Below are 21,268 nucleotides of genomic sequence, written 5' to 3'. Positions count from 1 at the left end.
CGTTTCATTAGTTCTAAGTTTTAGGCGACTGGTGACCTCAGAAGTTAAGTCGCATAATGCTCAGAGCCATTGGAACCATTGGCCATTGGAGACCAAGAGATGAATACACTAAACAGATTCAGAAGGGTGTACGTTGCAGTAGGTACTGGGAGATGAAGAACCTTGCACAGGATAGAGTAGCATGGAGAGCTGCATCAAACCAGTCTCTGGACTGAAGACCACAACAACAACATTTTATTTATTTATTTATTGACCTCTTTTAGGGGATCCTGATCCAATAAACTCACAATTCACGCGCCGAACTTTTTCCGGGGCGCAGCAAATGATACATTCTACCAATTGTGCGTTTCCGCGTGCGTGTGTGCGTGTGTGTGTGTGTGTGTGTGTGTGTGTGTTTGCGGCCACGGCGGTGTGACTGCAGAGCTCGCTGTTGACGCGCCCGCAGGTCCAAGTACTTCCGCGGCCGACGGCTGCACGGCGACTACGACATCCGCGTGGAGCAGGCGGAGTTCCGCGAGCTGTCGCTGGTGGCTGGCGGCGAGCAGGGCGCCGCCACGGTCAGCATGGCGGTCTTCCGCAACGGCACGCGCGTCGCGCGCTCCTTCCGGCCCGACTTCGCCCTCGTGCGCCAGAACCTGCGCGACGCCGCCGAGGACCACAAGAACCTGCTGCTCGGTCTCAAGTTCGGCGGCGTGCCCTCCGTCAACTCGCTGCACGCCGTCTACAACTTCCAGGTGCGTACAACCTCCCTGGAAACTTTGCGTGTGGGTGTCATTTGTCACAGCTTTCATCTTGGTCTGCAGAGTATATGATACCGGAGATAAGCCGTCAGACTGTAAGACTAACATCATCCACATACTCTGGAGAGTCAAAGAAACTGGTTCACCGGCCTAATATTCTACATCTACATTTATACTCCGCAAGCCACCCAACGGTGTGTGGCGGAGGGCACTTTACGTGCCACTGTTATTACCTCCCTTTTCTGTTCCAGTCGCGTATGGTTCGCGGGAAGAACGACTGTCTGAAAGCCTCCGTGCGCGCTCGAATCTCTCTAATTTTACATTCGTGATCTCCTCGGGAGGTATAAGTAGGGGGAAGAAATATATTCGATACCTCATCCAGAAACGCACCCTCTCGAAACCTGGCGAGCAAGCTACACCGCGATGCAGAGCGCCTCTCTTGCAGAGTCTGCCACTTGAGTTTGCTAAACATCTCCGTAACGCTATCACGGTTACCAAATAACCCTGTGACGAAACGCGCCGCTCTTCTTTGGATCTTCTCTATCTCCTCCGTCAACCCGATCCGGTACGGATCCCACACTGATGAGCAATACTCAAGTATAGGTCGAACGAGTGTTTTGTAAGCCACCTCCTTTGTTGATGGACTACATTTTCTAAGGACTCTCCCAATGAATCTCAACCTGGCACCCGACACACCAACAATTAATTTTATATGATCATTGGACTTCAAATCGTTCCGTACGCACACTCCCAGATATTTTACAGAAGTAACTGCTACCAGTGTTTGTTCCGCTATCATATAATCATACAATATAGGAGCCTTCTCTCTATACATTCGCAATACATTACATTTGTCTATGTTAAAGGTCAGTTGCCACTCCCTGCACCAAGTGCCTATCCGCTACAGATCTTCCTGCATTTCGCTACAATTTTCTAATGCTGCAACTTCTTTGTATACTACAGCATCATCCGCGAAAAGCCGCATGGAACTTCCGACACTATCTACTAGGTAGATATTGTGTAGTACCCCCGCGATCACGCAAAAGTGTTGCATCAAGATGTTGCATGGGCTCGACTAATGTCTGAAGTAGTGTTGGAGGGAATTGGCAGCATGAGTCCTGCAGGGCTGTCCATAAATTCGTAGGAGTACGAGGGGGTGGAGATCTCTTCTGAATAGCAAGTTGCAAGGCATCCCAGATATGCTCAATAGTTAATAAAATTTTCTCGGGCATCCAGCCGCGTCAGGTGTTTAAAATCCCACAAGCTTTCGAAGGAGCTCTCCTCAGTCACTGTCAAGTGGTAAGAATGACTACTGTGTCGCCGTGGCCGCGTCGGTATACAGGGTGTTACAAAAAGGTACGGCCAAACTTTCAGGAAAAATTCCTCACACACAAATAAAGAAAAGATGTTATGTGGACATGTGTCCGGAAACGCTTGATTTCCATGTTAGAGCTCATTTTAGTTTCGTCCACCTACGCTCAATGGAGCACGTTATCATGATTTCATACGGGATACTCTACCTGTGCTGCTAGAACATGTGCCTTTACAAGTACGACACAACATGTGGATCATGCCCGATGGAGCTCCTGCACATTTCAGTCGAAGTGTTCGTACGCTTCTTAACAACAGATTCGGTGACCGATGGATTGGTAGAGGCGGACCAATTCCATGGCCTCCACGTTCTCCTTGACTTTCATTTATGGGGGCATTTGAAAGCTCTTGTCTACGCAACCCCGGTACCAAATGTAGAGACTCTTCGTGCTCGTATTGTGGACGGCTGTGATACAATACGTCATTCTCCAGGGCTGCATCAGCGCATCAGGGATTCCATGTGACGGAGGGTGGATGCATGTATCCTCGCTAACGGAGGACATTTTGAACATTTCCTGTAACAAAGTGTTTGAAGTTACGCTGGTACGTTCTGTTGCTGTGTGTTTCCATTCCATGATTAATGTGATTTGAAGAGAAGTAATAAAATGAGCTCTAACATGGAAAGTAAGCGTTTCCGGACACATGTCCACATAACATATTTTCTTTCTTTGTCTGTGAGGAATGTTTCCTGAAAGTTTGGCCGTACCTTTTTGTAACACTCTGTATAGCCGCACTGCTGGCTGTGACGTCACTAGTGCTCCCTTCCTCGCCAGATATGGTAATGTTTTCATCCAGAGCCTGTCGCACCCAGATCCTCAGTTCTCTTTTACATTCTTCTGTAGACTATTCTTGTCAGCAACGTGGAAGCATGAGCTGTAAAGCGGATTGTGCGATAATTATCGCACCTGTCAGCGCTTGCTGTTCTCGAAATTGCACTGGTGCGCCAAAGAAACTGGTGCAGGCATGCGTATTCAAATACAGAGAAACGTAAACAGGCAGAGTACGGCGCTGCAGTCGGCACCGCCTATATAAGATAACAACTGTTTGGCGCAGTAGTTAGATCGGTTACTGCTGCTACAATGGCAGGTTATCAAGATATAAGTGAGTTTGAACGTGGTGTTATAGTCGGCGCACGAGCGATGGGACGCAGCATCCCCGAGGTAGCTCTGAAGTGGGGATTTTCCCGTACGCCCATTTCAGGAGTGTACCGTGAATACCAGTTATCTGGTAAAACATCAAATCTCCGACGTCTCTGCGGCCAGAAAAAGATCCTGCAAGAACGGAACCAACGACGACTGAAGAGAATCGTTCAGCGTGACAGAAGTGCGACCCTTCCGCAGATTGCTGCAGATTTCAGTGCTAGGCTATCAACAAGCGTCAGCGTGCGAACCATTCAACAAACATAATCGATTACGGCTTTCGGAACCGAAGGCCCACTCATTTCAAAGTGTATCGAGCTGATGGATATGTAAGGATATGGAGAAAATTTCACGAATCTATGAACCCTGCATGTCAGCAGGGGACTGTTCAAAGTGGTGGAGTTTCTGTAATGGTGTGGTTCGTGTGTAGTTGGAGTGACATGGGACCTCTGATACGCTAGATACGACTCTGACAGGTGACACGTATGTAACCGTCCTGTCTTATCTCCTGCATCCATTTCACGTCCTTTGTGCAGTCCGACGGACGTGGGCAGTTCCAGCAGGACTATGCGACACCCCACACGTCCCCAATTGCTATAAAGTGACTCCAGGAACATTCTTCTCCGGCCACCAAACTCCCCAGAGTGAACATTATTGAGCATATATGAATGCGTGGTTTTGCGGCGATATGAATTAATAAAATTTTCTCCCGCCGCGTCAGGTGGTTAAAATCCCACAAGCTTTCGACCGAGCTCTCCTCAGTCATTGTCAAGCGGTAAGAATGACTACTGTGTCGCCGTGGCCGCGTTGTTATATAGCCGCACTGCTGGCTGTGACGTCACTAGTGCTCCCTTCCTCGCCAGATATGGTAATGTTTTCATCCCGCGTCTGTCGCACCCGTTTTAACCTCGCGATGGCCGGGTCCCAGGCTGTGCTTCTTGATGGTGTTTTCTGAGGTTTTTATTTCAATAGCTTCTTTTATGACGTTATCCCAAAATCCCTTTCTCCTCATAACGAATAGAATTCGGTGTTCATTTTCTAAGGCGTGTTCTGCCAGGGCTGATTTTCTCTGGATAGCGTAGGCGTAAGCACTTCTCGTGCTCCGTCCGGCGTTGCTCCACAGTGCGTACTGTTTGGCCGACGTAGTAACAGCCACACTGACATGGTATCCTGTACACTCCAGGCGTTCTAAGCCCCAGATCGTCCTTCACAGGCCTCATGAGCTGTCGAATTTTTGCTGGAGACCTGAGCACTGATGAAATGTTGTAAAATGGACACCGAATTCTATTCGATGAAACATCTGCCGTTATGAGAACGAAGGGATTTTGGGATGGTGTCATAAAAGAAGCTATTAAAATAAAATCCTCTGAAAACACCATCAACAAGGACGGCGGTTTGCAGCTCAGCACAGCCTGGGACCTGGCCATAGCGACGTTAAAACGGGTGCCACGCATGCGCGATGAAAACATGTACAACATATGGCGAGGAAGAAAGCACTAGTGACGTCACAGCCATCAGTGCGCCTATATAACGACGCGGCCACGGTGACGTAGCAGTCATTCTTACCACTTGACAATGACTGAAGAGAGCTCGGTCGAAAGCTTGTGGGATTTTAACCACCTGACGCGGCGGGAAGCCCGAGAAAATTTTATTAATTCATATCGCCGCTAAACCACGCATTCATACATGCTCAGTAATATTCATGTCTGGGGAGTTTGGTGGCCGGAGGAAGTGTTTAAACTCAGAAGAGTGTTCCTCGAGCCACTCTCTAGCAATTGGGAACGTGTGGAGTGTCGCGTTGTCCTGCTGGAATTCTCCACGTCCGTCGCAATGCACAATGGACGTGAATGGATGCAGGTGGTAAGACAGAATGCTTACAAACGTGTCACCTGTAAGAGTCGTATCTAGCGTATCAGGGATCCATATAACTCCAGCTTCACACGCCTCACACCATTACAGAACCTCCACCACTTTGAACAGTCCCCTGCTGACATGCAGGATTCATAGATTTGTGAGATTTTCTCCATATCCTTACTTCTGCATCCGCTCGATACACTTTGAAACGAGACTCGTCCAATCGGGCAACATATTTCCAGTCGCCAACAGTCCAATGTCGGAGTTGTCGGGCCCAAGCGCGGCGTAAAGCTTTGTGTGGTTCAGTCATAAAGGTTACACGAATGGGACTTTCGGCTCCGAAAGCCATAATCGATTATGCTTGTTGAATTGTTCGCACGGTGACACTTGTTGAGGACCCACCACTGAAATCTGCAGCAATTTGCGGCAGGGTTGCACTTCTGTCACGTTGAACGATTCTCTTCAGTCGTCGTTGGTCCCGTTCTTGCAGGATCTTTTTCCAGTCGTGGCGATGTCAGAGATTTGATGTTTTGCCGGATTTCTGATATTCGCGGTACAGTCGTGAAATGGTCGTACGGGAAAATCCCCACTTCATCGCTACTTCGGAGAAGCTGTGTCCCATCGCTCGTGCGCTACTATAACACCACGTTAAAACTCATTTAAATCTTGATAACCTGCCATTGTAGCAGCAGTAACCGATCTAACAACTGCGCCAGACACTTTTTGTCTTATATAGGCGTTGCCGACCGCAGCGCCGTACTCTGCCTGATTTCATATCTCTGTATTTGAACACAAATGCCTATGCCAGTTTCTTTGGCGCATCAGCGCAATTCCGTAGGTAGCAAGTGTTGACAAGTGTGAGAATTATCTCACAATCAGCTTAATAGCTCATGCATCCAAGTTGCTGACAAGAATAGTCTACAGAAGAATGGGAAAGAGAGCTGAGGATCTGTTAGATGACGATCAGTTTACCTTTAGGAAAGGTAAATGTCCCAGAGTGGCAATTCTCACGTTGTGGTTGACAATGGAAGCAAGAGTGAATAAAAATCATGACAGGTTAACAGGATTTGTCGGCCAGGAAGAAGCGTTCGGCAGTGTAAAATGGTGCAAGATGTTTGAAGTTCTGGGAAGTGTGGAGGAGTAAGGCGTCAGGGAAGACGGGTAGTACATAATAAGTACAAGAACCAAGAGAGAACAACAAGAGTGAGAGATCCAGAACGATGTGCTCTGACTAAAAAGGGTGTAAGACAGGAATTTAGTCTTTCGCCTGTACTGTTCCATCTAGTCAAGAGTCAGTGATGGAAATAAAACAAAGATTCAACTGCGGGATTAGAAATCAGCGTGAAAGGACATCAATGATACGATTTGCTGATGACATTGCTATCCTCAGTGAAAGAGAAGAAGAATTACAGGATCTGTTGAATGGAATGAACAATCTAATGGGTAAAGAATATGGACTGAGAGTAAATCGAAGAAAGATGAAAGTAATCAGTACAAGAAATGAGAACAGCGAGAAACTTAGCATCAGTATTGGGGATCACGACACAGACAAAGTCAAAGAATTTCGCTGCGTAGGTAGCATAAAAACCCATAACGAACCGAGCAAGGAGGACATAAAAAGCACAGGTAAAAGGGGCATTCTTGGCCAAGAGGAATCAACTAGTATCAAGCAAAGGCCTAAATTTGAGGAAAACATGGACCATGGAAAAACAAAAACAGAAGTTAATCTAAGCATTTGAAGTGTGGTGCGACCGAAGAATGTTGAAAATTAGGTGGAGTGATAACGTAAGGAATGCGGATGTTCTCCGCAGAGTGGACGAGAAAGGAAAGTTTGGAGAACGCTGACAAGAAGAAGGGACAGAATGATAGGACACCTGTTAAAACACCAGGAAACAACTCCCACCGTACTAGAGGGAGCTGCAGAGGGTAATAACTGTAAATGAAGACAGGGATTGGAATACATCCAGCAAATAACTGAGGACGTAGGTTGCTACTCTAAATAAAAACTTTAGCACACGAGAGGGATTCGTGACGGCTCGCGTCAAACCAGTCAGAAAACTGATGACCAAACAAAATACCTGCCTTACTTGCCTATTAGCCAGGCAACTAACATGCAGCACGTTATTTGCAGAACGGTCAGACTGCTCTATTCCCAACCAAGACAAGCAATGTCCAGCCCCAGCAGCCTAAAAGAGTCTTGCCTGCCGGTCCGTATTCCTACATAGGAGTTTATTCTGTACGCTTTCATTGTAATGTTATGAGTAGGACTAGGAAGTTGATGAAAGGACATGTACCCGAGTGTCACAAGACTAGGCTCACCAACATAGTACAGTAATTGCCATTAAAATTGCTACACCACGAAGGTGACGTGCAACAGACGCGAAATTTAACCGACAGGAAGACGATGCTGTGATATGTAAATGATTAACTTTCCAGAGCATTCACACAAGGTTGGCGCCGGTGGTGACACCTACAACGTGCTGACATGAGGAAAGTTTCCAACCGATTTCTCATACACAAACAGCAGTTAACCGGCGTTGCCTGGTGAAACGTTGTTTTGATGCCTCTTATAAGGAGGAGAAATGCTTACGAGTACGTTTCCGACTTTGATAAAGGTCGGATTGTAGCCTGTCGCGATTGCGGGCTATCGTATCGCGACATTGCTGCTCGTGTTTGTCGAGATCCAATGACTGTTAGCAGAATATGGAATCGGTGGGTTCAGCACGGTAATACAGGAGGGTAATACGGAACTCCGTGCTGGATCCCAACGGCCTCGTATCACTAGCAGTCGAGATGAAAGGCATCTTATCCGCATGGCTGTAACGGACCGCACAGCCACGTCTCGATCCCTGAGTCAACAGATGGGGACGTTTGCAAGACAACAACCATCTGCACGAACAGTTCGACGACGTTTTCAGCAGCATGGACTATCAGCTCGGAGACCGTGGCTGCGGTTACTCTTGACGCTGCATCACAGGCGGGAGCGCCTGCGATGGTCCACTCAACGACGAACGTGGGTGCACGAATGGCAAAACGTCATTTTTTCGGATGAATCCAGGTTCTGTGTACAGCATCATGATGGTCGCATCCTTGTTTGGCGACATCGCGGTGAACGCACATTGGAAACGTGTATTCGTCATCGCCATACTGGCGTGGCGTGATGGTATGGGGTGCCATTGGTTACACGTCTCGGTCACCTCTTGTTCGCATTGGTGGCACTTTGAACAGTGGACATTACATTTCAGATGTGTTAAGATCCGTGGCTCTACCCTTCATTCTATCCCAGCGAAACCCTACATTTCAGCAGGGTGATGTACGACCGCATGTTGCAGGTCCTGTACGGGCCATCCTGGATACAGAAAATGTTCGACTGTTGCCCTGGCCAGCACATTCTCCAGATCTCTCACCAACTGAAAACGTCTGGTCAATGGTGGGCGAGCAACTGGCTCGTCACAATACGCCAATCACTACTCTTGATGAACTGTGGTATCGTGTTGAAGCTGCATAGGCAGCTGTACCTGTACACGCTATCCAAGCTCTGTTTGACTCGATGCCCAGGCGTATCAAGGCCGTTATTACGGCCAGAGTTAGTTGTTCTGGGTACTGATTTCTCAGGATCTATGCACCCAAATTGCGTGAAAACGTAATCACATGTCGGTTCTAGTATATTTGTCCAATGAATACCCGTTTCTCATGTGCATTTCTTCTTGGTGTAACAATTTTAATGGCCAGTAGTATATATAGATTGTTACACAGCATGTAGAGGAATGCTGAGTCGTAGACAGGCACAACAAACACGATACCTAAACTTCTGTGCCCTCGGCCAAAAGGCCTTCTGAAGTAGACAACAGACACACACACACACACACACACACACACACACACATTCACGCAAGCACAACTCACACACACGTAACCACTCTCTCTGGCCACCGAAGCCAAAGTGACTGTACAGGTGATTACTGAATGTCCCAAGAACACACTTACTTATAGATATTGGTAATACACTACACAGTTTATATTACGTAAACAAAGTTGAGAACTCATGACGCCTGAAGAAGTCGAACACTGGTTTGTGCTTCGATACATAGTAATTGACAAATTACCCGCTGGCTTTTTTTACGGGTTCTCCGGCGGTGGCAGACAACCACCAGCGGAAAGTGAAGCTTTGTAAATGTGAGCCACTCGTAATGGCGAAAGGGGAAGATCATCTAACCAACGTCGGCCGAAAAACCCGATTCGGAAGCCAACAAGTAATTTCTCAACAACTGGCCACGAAAGCCTTAACAATTTTGTAAATGATAACTGCAGAACATAAAAATGCTACTCTTTTTGATTTTTTCGTGTAGACTGGGCGAGGTATAAATGAGAAAGCAAAATTATTTTGTGAAGAAACGACTTCAAAAACCATTCGATTTACGTTTCATCGATTCTTTGAATAATTTCAGCAGCTGCCAGGAAGAGTGTCCAAGTGTTTCTTCAGGTATGCCATAACTATCTGAAGCCACTCGTTCATTAGATCCCGCAGAGCTACCAAATTGCGGGTTCACTAGCTGTTCCAAATGGCTCCAGACATTTTCTATGTAACTGGCATAAAGTGATTTAGCGTGGCAGTCAGTTTGCAGTTTGGTGCCTGAGAGTTCGTCAAACCAGGAATGTATGCGTGCAATCTTCGACGGTTTAAGGAAAACCTTCCTCTTACAAATACACTGTCCAGACTCATGTATGTGATGACCTGTCAAAATGTTAATAATTGGGAACCAATGCTGTACAATCGCAATAAAGTCATGAGATGTCCAATTGTCTCTTTTATTAGTACATGATACGAGTTTGGGGATTACACCCATCTTCACACATCACAAACTTCAACTCCTTCCTAACCAACCAGGCGTACAGCCTTCACAACTCAAAGAAAGTGTCAAATAACGTATGGCTGCGACACGAGTAGTCTTGAAGCAGAGAGTATACGCTGCACGAGTTGAAGTTTGTGATGTCTGAAGATGGATGTAATCCGGAAACGCGAAACATGTTCTAATAAAAGAGTCAATTGAACATCTCATGACTTTATTGAGATCGTACAGCATTGGTTACCAATTATTAACATAAAAATGATCGCAGGCCTCAGACGGGATTTTATGTCCTATATTACGACATGTCAGAAGCCTGAACAGCCAACTTTTACAGGGCGGACCGCTGCGAGACTTACAGGAAGAGATATCAGCGAAGTTCTGTAAGGTACCGACACGGGTGTGGCCACCTGCACCAGGTTTCTAGGTTGATGATACATGGCGCGAAGAGCCCGATCGCGGTGGTCCCACAGATTCTGGGTTTAAATCCGGGGCGTTTGGTGACCAGGGAAGTACGGCAAACTCATTCTGACGCTCTTCGAAATATGCACGGACAGTGAGAGCTGTTACACTTTGCGTTGTCCTGCTGGTACGTGCCACGGTGCTGAGGATTAAAAAAAACTGCAAGTGGGAGTGGACTTGGTCCACAAGGTTAGATGCATACTTGTGTTGATCAAGCGTGCCTTCCAGAATGACAAGATTACCCACAGAATACCACCAAACCATTTCTCAGACCATAACGCTCTCTCCTGGTTGCAGGGTGTTCGCTTTCAGCCGTTTCACGCCATACACGCCAACGGCCATCTATCCGATGGAGCAGAAAACGTGATTCATCTACAGACGCCACCTGTCACTACTCAGTGGACGTCCAGGCCGACAGTGGCTTGCAAATTTCAGTCATCGTTGCCGAAGGACAGCGGTCTGCTTGGGTTCATGAATTATCGCCTGATGCGGAGGCCCGTACACAGCGAAGTACACAGGAGACACTATTGGTATCGCCTTGGTTCATCCGGGCCATCAGCTGCTCAACAGTTCCACGTCCATTCGCCTACATCTCCGCAGCCATCGTTCAACCCTGTCATCTACGGTCCGTGGTGCACCACAGCTCTCTGGGCCCCAGTTTTGGATGGCGCCATGCCCTAATAACGTTGGCACGCGAACAGTTGCAAACTCAGCAGTTTCGGAAATGCTTCCACACATTGCCAGAAAGCTAATGATCTTGCCCTTTTGGACGTTATGTAAATCGCTCCGTTTCCGCATTACGACAACGAGTATCCACACTTTGCCCGAAAGCTAATGATCTTGCCCTTTTGGACGTTATGTAAATCGTTCCGTTTCCGCATTACGACAACGAGTGCATTGTTTTCTGAGACCTCTTAACACGCTTAACGTACCCTCCTCTGCTAGTGTTGCAACCTGCCGTCTGTGAGGATTATTGAACGATGACTTCGAACATAGGAGGAGGTCACATTGACGTACTGAATCATGTATTACCACGGCCTCCACGGTACTCCACTCATATGTGCTGAGACTGCAGTCTACGCGGGCGTCACAAATGGGTTTCAATACATCGGCAAACATCACAGCTTTCTAAAAGTTGTATCAGCGTGGGGTCTTCACTCCAGGTGTTGTGTTCCTGAGTTATGATAGAAGTGGCTTAGATTCTTGAGCAAGTACTGCTTTTTGCCATGGATTGCCAGTATAAGTAATTCGGATATCCAGGCTTAGGCAGTCTGAGAACTGACGCAGTAGAAGTTGTACAGGGAATACTAATTATATTGTTGTGTCTTTGAGGTTGGTGTAGATAAGAAAACCATGTACACAACGTCGTGGGCTCACAACAATCAAAGAACTAAAATTCACGCCTGAGACAATACACATATTTTAAAATAATTTTTTCATGCACTTTGGTAGTAAATGATTTTCCTTGTAAGTAATTAGTCTGCACTGCTGGCAGAATCGCGCCAACATGCGACCACATTGCTGCCTTCAAGGTGGGCACGCCACTCTCACTGTGCACTGGTCAGATCTTATTAATGTGGGATAGTCTCGTCACTCAGCCAGCAGTACGTATGCAAGGCAACGTACCTACTCTTCGTCAGATCGCGAGCTACACCCACGAAGATTGCATCTCATATGCATCCCTCAGTAATTCAATGACAACAAATTGTTATATGCTGTTGCGGTCTCAATGTGGGCATTAGTTCCATAGTTCATAAGGTACCAAGCAAATATTGTTAATTTCAAAGGACCGCAGCAGATCCATTGATTTTCCACTGGTATCTCCATCCAGATCACGCTTCACTGCAATATTTTAAGAGCCGTCCATTCGACTATTCGCAATATTTTTCCCTAAAAAAACACTTAGTTAGCATGTCGCCGAATTCCTTGTGGACACTGACTATTTAATTTGAAATATTCTTCACTTGAATAAGATATACAGGGTGTAACAAAAATGTACAGCTCAAACGGTAGGACACATTCCTCACAATTAGACGAATAAATTAGTTACATGAATATGGGCCTGGAGACGCTTTGTTTCCGTGTTACAACTCATTTTCTCCAACTCATTAATCATAGGAAATACACACGAACACAACTAGCATACCCCATCAACTCTCTTTCACAGGAGATTTTCGATATGCCCTCTGTGGGCATTGACAGGCATCAACCCGCCGTTGTAGTGAATCTAGGATGCTCTGATGTATCGCTGGAGTATTGCTTATGCTTTCGCAGCCTTCCATAATACGGGCGCTGAGTCTCTGAACGTCTTGTACTGGGGTTCCACACACAAGAGCTCACAAAATCACCCACAAATAAAACTCAATTGTATCTAGGTTCGCAGAGCGTGGAGGCCAGGTGTTAGGTTAGGTTAGGTTAGGTTGGTCCATCTCTACCTATCCATCTGTCACCAGATTTGTTATTTAGAAGCCAACGGACATAAACACTAAAATGAGAAGGTGCTCCATCGTGCATGAAGTACATGTTTTGTCGCACAGCTAAATGCACATCTACTAACAGATCAGTTAGAACATTCTCTACGAAATTATCCTAATTTTATCGGTTGAGCCTGGGTGGAAGAAAGTGAGACCCTACTGAACAGTCGCCAACAACGCCGGCCCAAACATTTACAGAAAATCTTTGTTGATGATTGGCGGTGGACAACGTTACCAGAGGTCGCCAAGAGTGCATATTCCCCATGATTCTACCGTTCTGTTCTCGTGTGTTTCCCATGATTAATGAGTTGAAGAGAATGAGTTGTAACATGGAAACAAAACGTTTCCAGACGGTTGTTCATGTAACATAATTTCCTCGCCTGCGTGTGATAAATGTGTCCAGCAACTTGTGGCGTACATTTTTGTTACACCACAAGAAATCATAACTACCTTCGCGCAGTTGCATGATATACTCTCTGATACATAGTATCCACTTTTAAAAATAAATGCAAGTTGTCGTTGGAATTAAGCACTCACTTCTCTGAACTTTTAAGAACCTTATAAATCAAGAGTATTGCAGTTGAGTTTCATTCATCCTTTTATCCCTCTCTCGCTTCTACTTGCTTCTATCTGTTTCTTGATTCTCGGATACAGTCGGATCCATTGTGATTTGTCTTTTGTGTCCTTGGTCTTGGGAGACCATTCCTGGCTTGACAAACAAAAGATTAAGTGACCGATAACTTCGTAGTTTGGTCCTTTTAACACCATCGATCCAACCATCCATCAACAACGTGTTCCGAAGCACTTGTTCCTGCACCAGCATCATGCTCTATCGCCAGATCTGCCAACGATCGCCGCCTGTCCTGCTTTACAAAGAGGGAAGACTTCCGAACTCCGCTTCCTGTGATGGTGCATAGGCGTCCAACACGTTGCCACCTAGTTGTGGGTTCGCAGTCCTTCAATCACTTTCCATAGATGATTACGACATTAGCACGCGAACAGGCGACCAGGTTCGCCGTTTCCGAGACGCTCATTCTCAACCACCGAGCCATAACAATCTGTCCTTTCTGATAGTCTGTTATGTCAGTCGACTTCTCAAATTACGGTTCGTATCGTAGCTAGAATGATTCCCCATTAGCCATTCCTTATTGCATCACTTACCCCCCAATTCTACCACGTCGCATCAGTCTCGTGGTGGGCAGTGGTCATAATGTTCCAATATCAGTGTAGGAGACACAGAAGAGCGGAAAGACTTGGGCATAGGAACGTCGTGGAAAAGAAACATACTGAAATGACGTGGCATACGCTGACGGATTTGACATTCGACGCGTTCCTATCTCAGGGGACTGTACAACACTACCAACCAATCCATATTTACAGACAGCACATAATACTCCATTATATTACTTCAAAAGTGAATACTGTACTACGAAATACTCCTGTCTAAATGCATACTCCACAAACCATCGTACGGTTCATGGCGGAGGCGTACCTTGAACCAATACTAGTTATTTCCTTTCCTGTTATACCCGTAAACATGGCAGGGAAAGATGAATGACTGTCTACATGCCTCGCGTGTTATCTTCATGGTCGTTACGCGATATGTACGTTAGCGACAATAGAATCGTTCTACAGTCAGCTCCAAATGCTGGTTCTCTAAATTTCCGCAATATTGCCTTGCGAAAAAAACATCACCTTCCCTCCATGAACTCCCATTCTCACGAAGAATCTCCATAATACTTATGTGCTAGTCGCACCTGCTGGTAAGAAATCTGGCAACACTCCTCTGAATTTCTGCGATATTTTACTTTAATTCGACGTGGTAGGGATCCAAAGCACTCGAAAAGTTCTCAAGAATATGTCACACTAGCATTCTATGAGTCGTACGCTTTGCAGATGAGCTACACTTTCGCTAAATTCTCCCAATAAAATGAAGACGAGCATTCGCCTTTCCAGCTACGAATCTGACGTACTCATTCCATTTCATATCGCTTTTCAACGTTACATCTAGATATTTAATCGTCATGACTCTGTCAAGTTGCACACTATCAATGCTGTAATCAAACGTTAAAGGACTATTTTTCCTACTTATCTGTATTAACTTCTCTTTTTCTACATTTAGAGCAAGCTACCATTCATCACACCACTAGAGATTCTGTGTAAGTCATCTTCTATACTCCTGCAGTCATTCAACCACGACACCTTCCCGTACACCACAACGTCATCAGCAAATAGCCGTAACTTGCTGCTGCCCTCGTCCGTCATGTCATTTATGTATACAGAGGATAATAGCGGTCCTACCACACTTCCCTAAGACACTCCTTGTGATACTCTCGCCATCCAGGACAATGTTCTTTGATCTATTGCTTAAAAAGTCGTCGAGACACTCACACATATCTCGGAACCTCTCGGACCACGTCAACAGTCTGAAGTGGGGCACCGTGCCAAACGATTTCCGGAAATACAGGAATATGGAATCTGCCCTCCATCCATTGTTTATAGGATATCATGTGACAAAAGGGCAAGCTGAGTTTCGCACGAGCGATGCTTTCAAAATCCATATTGATTTGTGGACAAAAGCATTTCGCTCTCAAGAAAATGTATTATATTCGAAGTCAGACGGTGTTCAAGAATTGCAACTGTTTGTTATGTCTTATGGTCTTCAATCCAGAGACTTGTTTGATGCAGCTCTCCATGCTACTCTATCCTGTGCAAGCTTCTTCATCTCCCAGTACTTACTGCTACCTACATCCTTCTGAATCTGTTTAGTGTATTTATCTCTTGGTATCCCTCTACGATTTTTACCCTCCTCGCTGCCCTCCAATACTAAATTGGTGATCCCTTGATGCCTCAGAATGTGTCCTACCAACCGATCCCTTCTTCTAATCAAGTTGTGCCACAAACTTGTCTTCTGCAAAATTCTATTCAGTACCTCCGCAATAGTTATGTGATCTACCCATCTAATCTTCAGCATTGCTCTGTAGCACCACATTTCGAAAGCTTCTATTCTATTCTTGTCTAAACTATTCATCGTCCACGTTTCACTTCCATACATGGCTACACTCCATACAAATACTTTCAGGAACGACTTCCTGACGCTTAAATCTATACTCGATGTTAACAAATTTCTCTTCTTCACAAACACATTCCTTACCATTGCCAATCTACATTTTATATCCTTTCTACTTCGACCATCATCAGTTATTTTGCTCCCAAAATAGAAAAACTTCTTTACTACTTTAATCGTCTCATTTCCTAATCTAATTCCCGCAGCATCACCCGATTTAATTCGACTACATTCCATTATCCTCGTTTTGCTTTTGTTGATGTTCATCATATATCCTCCTTTCAAGACACTGTCCTTTTCGTTCAGCTGCTCTTCCAGGTCCTTTTCTGTCTTTGACAGAATTACAGTGTCATCGGCGAACCTCAAAGTTTTATTTCTTCTCCATTGATTTTAATTCCTGCTCCAAATTTTTCTTGTGTTTCCTTTACTGCTTGCTCAATATACAGATTGAATAACATCGGGGAAATTGAAAGAAATTATGGAACCAGAAATTAGTGTACATTATTATTTTTCACACGGTTCATGTTTTTTGAGAGCGTTTATGATACTTTTCAATAAAATCTTTTCTGGCAGCCCTTGAAAAGCAAACCTGGATAATAACAACAACAAAAAGGTACATAAATAATCCAGAGTCCTGAAATGTGATTTCTCGTGTGTGTAGCGATATACGCAAGACAACATCGAAAAGGAAACCTGTACTAAAAAGAAATCTGGAAAACTATAGTATCTGTTTGAACACGCTTCTCCAAAACTACCAAGTGAATTTTCATGAGACTTTGACAGGTAATTTGAGTATAGTTCAGAGCGCCGTATAGGCTTTATTTCAACAAAATCGGATCACAGAAAAATGTTACCGCAATTGAAAGTTTTGTCCACGTTGATATTATAAATGCGAAAGTAACTGTGTCTGATGTTTTAACGAACAAAGAGCTGAACCGATTTCGTTGGTACTGATGTAGTTTGAGCCCCGAGGAACAACGTAGGCTATATCGGGAAGTGTGCAGTGCTACATATTTATTGGTCTGAAGAATATTACTCGAATTACGGAAAAATATTTACTATTTGAAAAAGCTATTTACGCTTTGACTTTTCATTCCTCATTCCTCATTCATCATTACTCACTCATATTTGTGAAAATGCTTTCATTGGGTAATATGTCCTTTGTGATCCGATTCAAAGTAATGAATACAATGCTCATACAGTCTTCAGTGTGTTTAGTCCACACTTCCATATTGTTTGTTGCGCAGTGTAAAAATTGTATAATGTATAGGTACTTCAACAGCACGATGTATAGATGCGCACTTCTGTGTAACGTGGTACAACATCGAGTTGTGTTGTGTGTGCGTGAACATACAACTATATTATGTGTAATTATCGCTATGAGGTAACTGACAATCGCCTTTCTCGTGTCAGCTGCCAGGGGCGCTGGTATCACAGTCTAGCAAATACAGTCGTGACACTCGCTGCTGTGAAAATTGATACTGTCATACAGTTGGTATGACACTAGAGCCCCAAGAAGCGAGAAAGTAGCCATAAAATCAAAATTTCTTTTTAATCATTTTTCTGCTCAATTAGCATTAGTAATTATCAACAGATATGAGTGATCATGAAATACCTGTAAAATATCCGAATCTCCATGATTCTGTGACATAAGCTACAATTTAGTGATGAAGGTATACTTTCGGATATGTGTACAGTTCCAGCTTACTCCGCTGAAAACAAGAGAATGTAAACACATTAGCATGCATGAGAAGAACATATTTCTTCTGGTGTCTGTTCTATAATAAGAACTTCCCATGACACATAACAAGTTTGTAGGGAGCCTAATGATTTACACAGTGTTACACTACACTCGACTGTCTTATGTAAATGTAATTACTTTTGCTTCAAAAGCGAAAGTGTTGAAAATACTTGCCGTTTGTGGCTCAGATGCAGCAAAAATTGAGGAATTGGTTTCTTCTGTGTGGGTAAACAGTTTTATAGCTTTTTTTCTTTTAGTATCAAGTCTGTGTTTTTTTCCCTTCAGCTACAATTGTGATGGATTATGTGCTACGTTAAATAACATATGTATTGCATTCCATTCACTAATTAGACAGGAAGTGTAGCAAAGAAAACCTCACGTTTTTCTGCGAAAGATCAGGTCTTCTGCCTTTTTTTAGCAATTTTTTCTTCTTAAAGAACACAAAATTCTCCAGTAAATATCTGTAGCTTACAAGAAATACATAAGTAAACGGTTGTGTAATATAGCGGTTCTAGTCTCCTAGGGTTGTTAGGAAATCTAAAAAAAAGACAAATGTGGTGGCTTCTTCTTGTTGTTGCTGCAATTTATTGCGCTACAGACGCTCCCGTTTGTAAAATCAATTCTACAGACGAATATAAACTATTACGATTCGCTTTCACAAGCTCTCTCTGAACTTAACAGTATAACTACCTGGCCTCTTGACCCGCTGCAACCACAATGGGGAACAAAAAAGAGACGGAGTGTCGCGACGCTTATGTTAAACTGTGGCTGATATCGACAATGAATTATTCTGAGCCGTCAGAGAGTTCTTTTAACTTCTGTGTTCTTGTGTTGTTCTTTATAATGGCGACAAGAAATAGTTTCACTTTGGATTTTATCTATACTAAGACTGTGTGTCGTCAACACACAAGCTTGTTATTTCGTTCTACAGTATTTAACTCCTTAGGCAAACGCAATAAAAAGGCAGTTAACTTAAATGGTGATAAATCATTTCAAGCACCTACAGGATAGACTACGGACTGGCCAACGTTGAATGAAGCAATACAACCACAGTCCTACACATGCTTCTCTGCTCACACAGCTTGGCAGCGACGCTGTGCATGCCAACGCATCATGTGTTGGGACAGATTGGGAGGGGGTAGAACATGGCGCTGTTCTGTATCGTTCATACCGATCGGTACAGTAGGTTAACCTCGGTAGTGACGTCATTTTCGATTCTTTATCCGAAGATGCTATTCTGTAAGCTTCTGAGACCTGTTACCGACTGGTCCTCCCGCCGATTTTTCGACAACTGTACCGGGAGGTTTTAGGTTTCAGTATGGCCCACTTGTTGAGTTCGGTGTGATTTATTTACACCTAGAATTTGTTATTTTAGACACATTGAACGGTGTTACTGAAGACTCACCAGGATGCATCTGGGTGGAAAGTGAGTTCATAATAGACTAAATCAGACTAAGAGCAGCCGACCAGTTGCAAAGGATAAAGTAATCTTTACCTAGGTTTCAATAGATATAAATCTATCTTCTTCAGAAGACGGCAGTATTATAACAACATGAAGTGATATGTCCTTATCGTTTAGGCAAACATCTGCATGTAACTATGCAGATGTTTGCCTAAACGATAAGGACATATCACTTCATGTTGTTATAATACTGCCGTCTTCTGAAGAAGATAGATTTATATCTATTGAAACCTAGGTAAAGATTACTTTATCCTTTGCAACTGGTCGGCTGCTCTTAGTCTGATTTACGTGGAACCGTTGCTGTAGCGCAGCTATGTTTAAAGTACTCATAATAGACTGTTTTCCTTTGTTAGAGATATGGTTTGCTTGTTGTTACTGTGAATGGTTATAAGATAAAAAACAGTTTCGGTCAATATACTCACAAAATACCTTTTTTGACGTAATTAAGAGTTTAAAAAATCATTACATTTCAAAAGGTCGCACTGTTTACTTATATCACATGAGTGTTAGCTGAAATTACTAGGGACTTCACGTACTCCTTTCTGTAAATTGTTTACTTATTGACTATCGAAACACATTTAAAACTTTTAAGTAACAATGGAAAGGAATTTTGTAAAGTCTGATAAAGGAAACCTTCCAAAACTTCATGCATTTGCGGCTTACGCCTGGATCATTCGTCAACAAAGTCAACCTGCATCCCTCTTGACTGGAATTATATAGAATAAAGCGCTGATGGCCTGAGACTTGTGGGAGCCATGTGGGTAAGGCGACGAACTGCAGAGGCAAAGTTAGTAGGTTCGCGTAACGCTGAGTACATAAATATCTTTTTCCTCTTTGTGTTTGTAACACATCCTGAGACTTCGTTAATCGTAACAGTTAAGTATTTTTCTGAAATATTCGTTGTTACTTACACATAAGAGGGTATGAGTATCTTCGACTTCGTGACTTACATATGTTTAAGAAATGAAAGATCAAATTGCTGTGCGTGAAACAACTGACAGCGACACTTATATTTTTTTCTTGTCGCAAATACACTCCTGGAAATGGAAAAAAGAACACATTGACACCGGTGTGTCAGACCCACCATACTTGCTCCGGACACTGCGAGAGGGCTGTACAAGCAATGATCACACGCACGGCACAGCGGACACACCAGGAACCGCGGTGTTGGCCGTCGAATGGCGCTAGCTGCGCAGCATTTGTGCACCGCCGCCGTCAGTGTCAGCCAGTTTGCCGTGGCATACGGAGCTCCATCGCAGTCTTTAACACTGGCAGCATGCCGCGACAGCGTGGACGTGAACCGTATGTGCAGTTGACGGACTTTGAGCGAGGGCGTATAGTGGGCATGCGGGAGGCCGGATGGACGTACCGCCGAATTGCTCAACACGTGGGGCGTGAGGTCTCCACAGTACATCGATGTTGTCGCCAGTGGTCGGCGGAAGGTGCACGTGCCCGTCGACCTGGGACCGGACCGCAGCGACGCACGGATGCACGCCAAGACCGTAGGATCCTACGCAGTGCCGTAGGGGACCGCACCGCCACTTCCCAGCAAATTAGGGACACTGTTGCTCCTGGGGTATCGGCGAGGACCATTCGCAACCGTCTCCATGAAGATGGGCTACGGTCCCCCACACCGTTAGGCCGTCTTCCGCTCACGCCCCAACATCATGCAGCCCGCCTCCAGTGGTGTCGCGACAGGCGTGAATGGAGGGACGAATGGAGACGTGTCGTCTTCAGCGATGAGAGTCGCTTCTGCCTTGGTGCCAATGATGGTCGTATGCGTGTTTGGCGCCGTGCAGGTGAGCGCCACAATCAGGACTGCATACGACCGAGGCACACAGGGCCAACACCCGGCATCATGGTGTGGGGAGCGATCTCCTACACTGGCCGTATACCACTGGTGATCGTCGAGGGGACACTGAATAGCGCACGGTACATCCAAACCGTCATCGAACCCATCGTTCTACCATTCCTAGACCGGCAAGGGAATTTGCTGTTCCAACAGGACAATGCACGTCCGCATGTATCCCGTGCCACCCAACGTGCTCTAGAAGGTGTAAGTCAACTACCCTGGCCAGCAAGATCTCCGGATCTGTCCCCCATTGAGCATG

At 44.9% G+C, this 21,268-nt stretch overlaps 1 protein-coding gene across 1 annotated transcript in view; it reads left to right on the top strand.

Annotated features, from left to right (window-relative positions):
• LOC124804705 (synapsin) overlaps positions 1-21,268 on the top strand; it is a 744,296-nt gene that overhangs the window by 166,693 nt on the left and 556,335 nt on the right. Inside the window, exon 2 of the mRNA XM_047264964.1 lies at positions 446-734. Within this exon, the coding sequence (XP_047120920.1) occupies positions 564-734 (171 nt within the window). The 5' untranslated portion in view covers positions 446-563. The remainder of the gene's footprint in view (positions 1-445; positions 735-21,268) is intronic.

This window comes from Schistocerca piceifrons, chromosome 7 (assembly GCF_021461385.2).
Source record: "Schistocerca piceifrons isolate TAMUIC-IGC-003096 chromosome 7, iqSchPice1.1, whole genome shotgun sequence".
NCBI classification, from domain to species: domain Eukaryota; kingdom Metazoa; phylum Arthropoda; class Insecta; order Orthoptera; family Acrididae; genus Schistocerca; species Schistocerca piceifrons.
The sequence above is the reverse complement of the archived record's forward strand: the minus strand, read 5'-3'. Positions and strand labels throughout refer to the sequence as shown.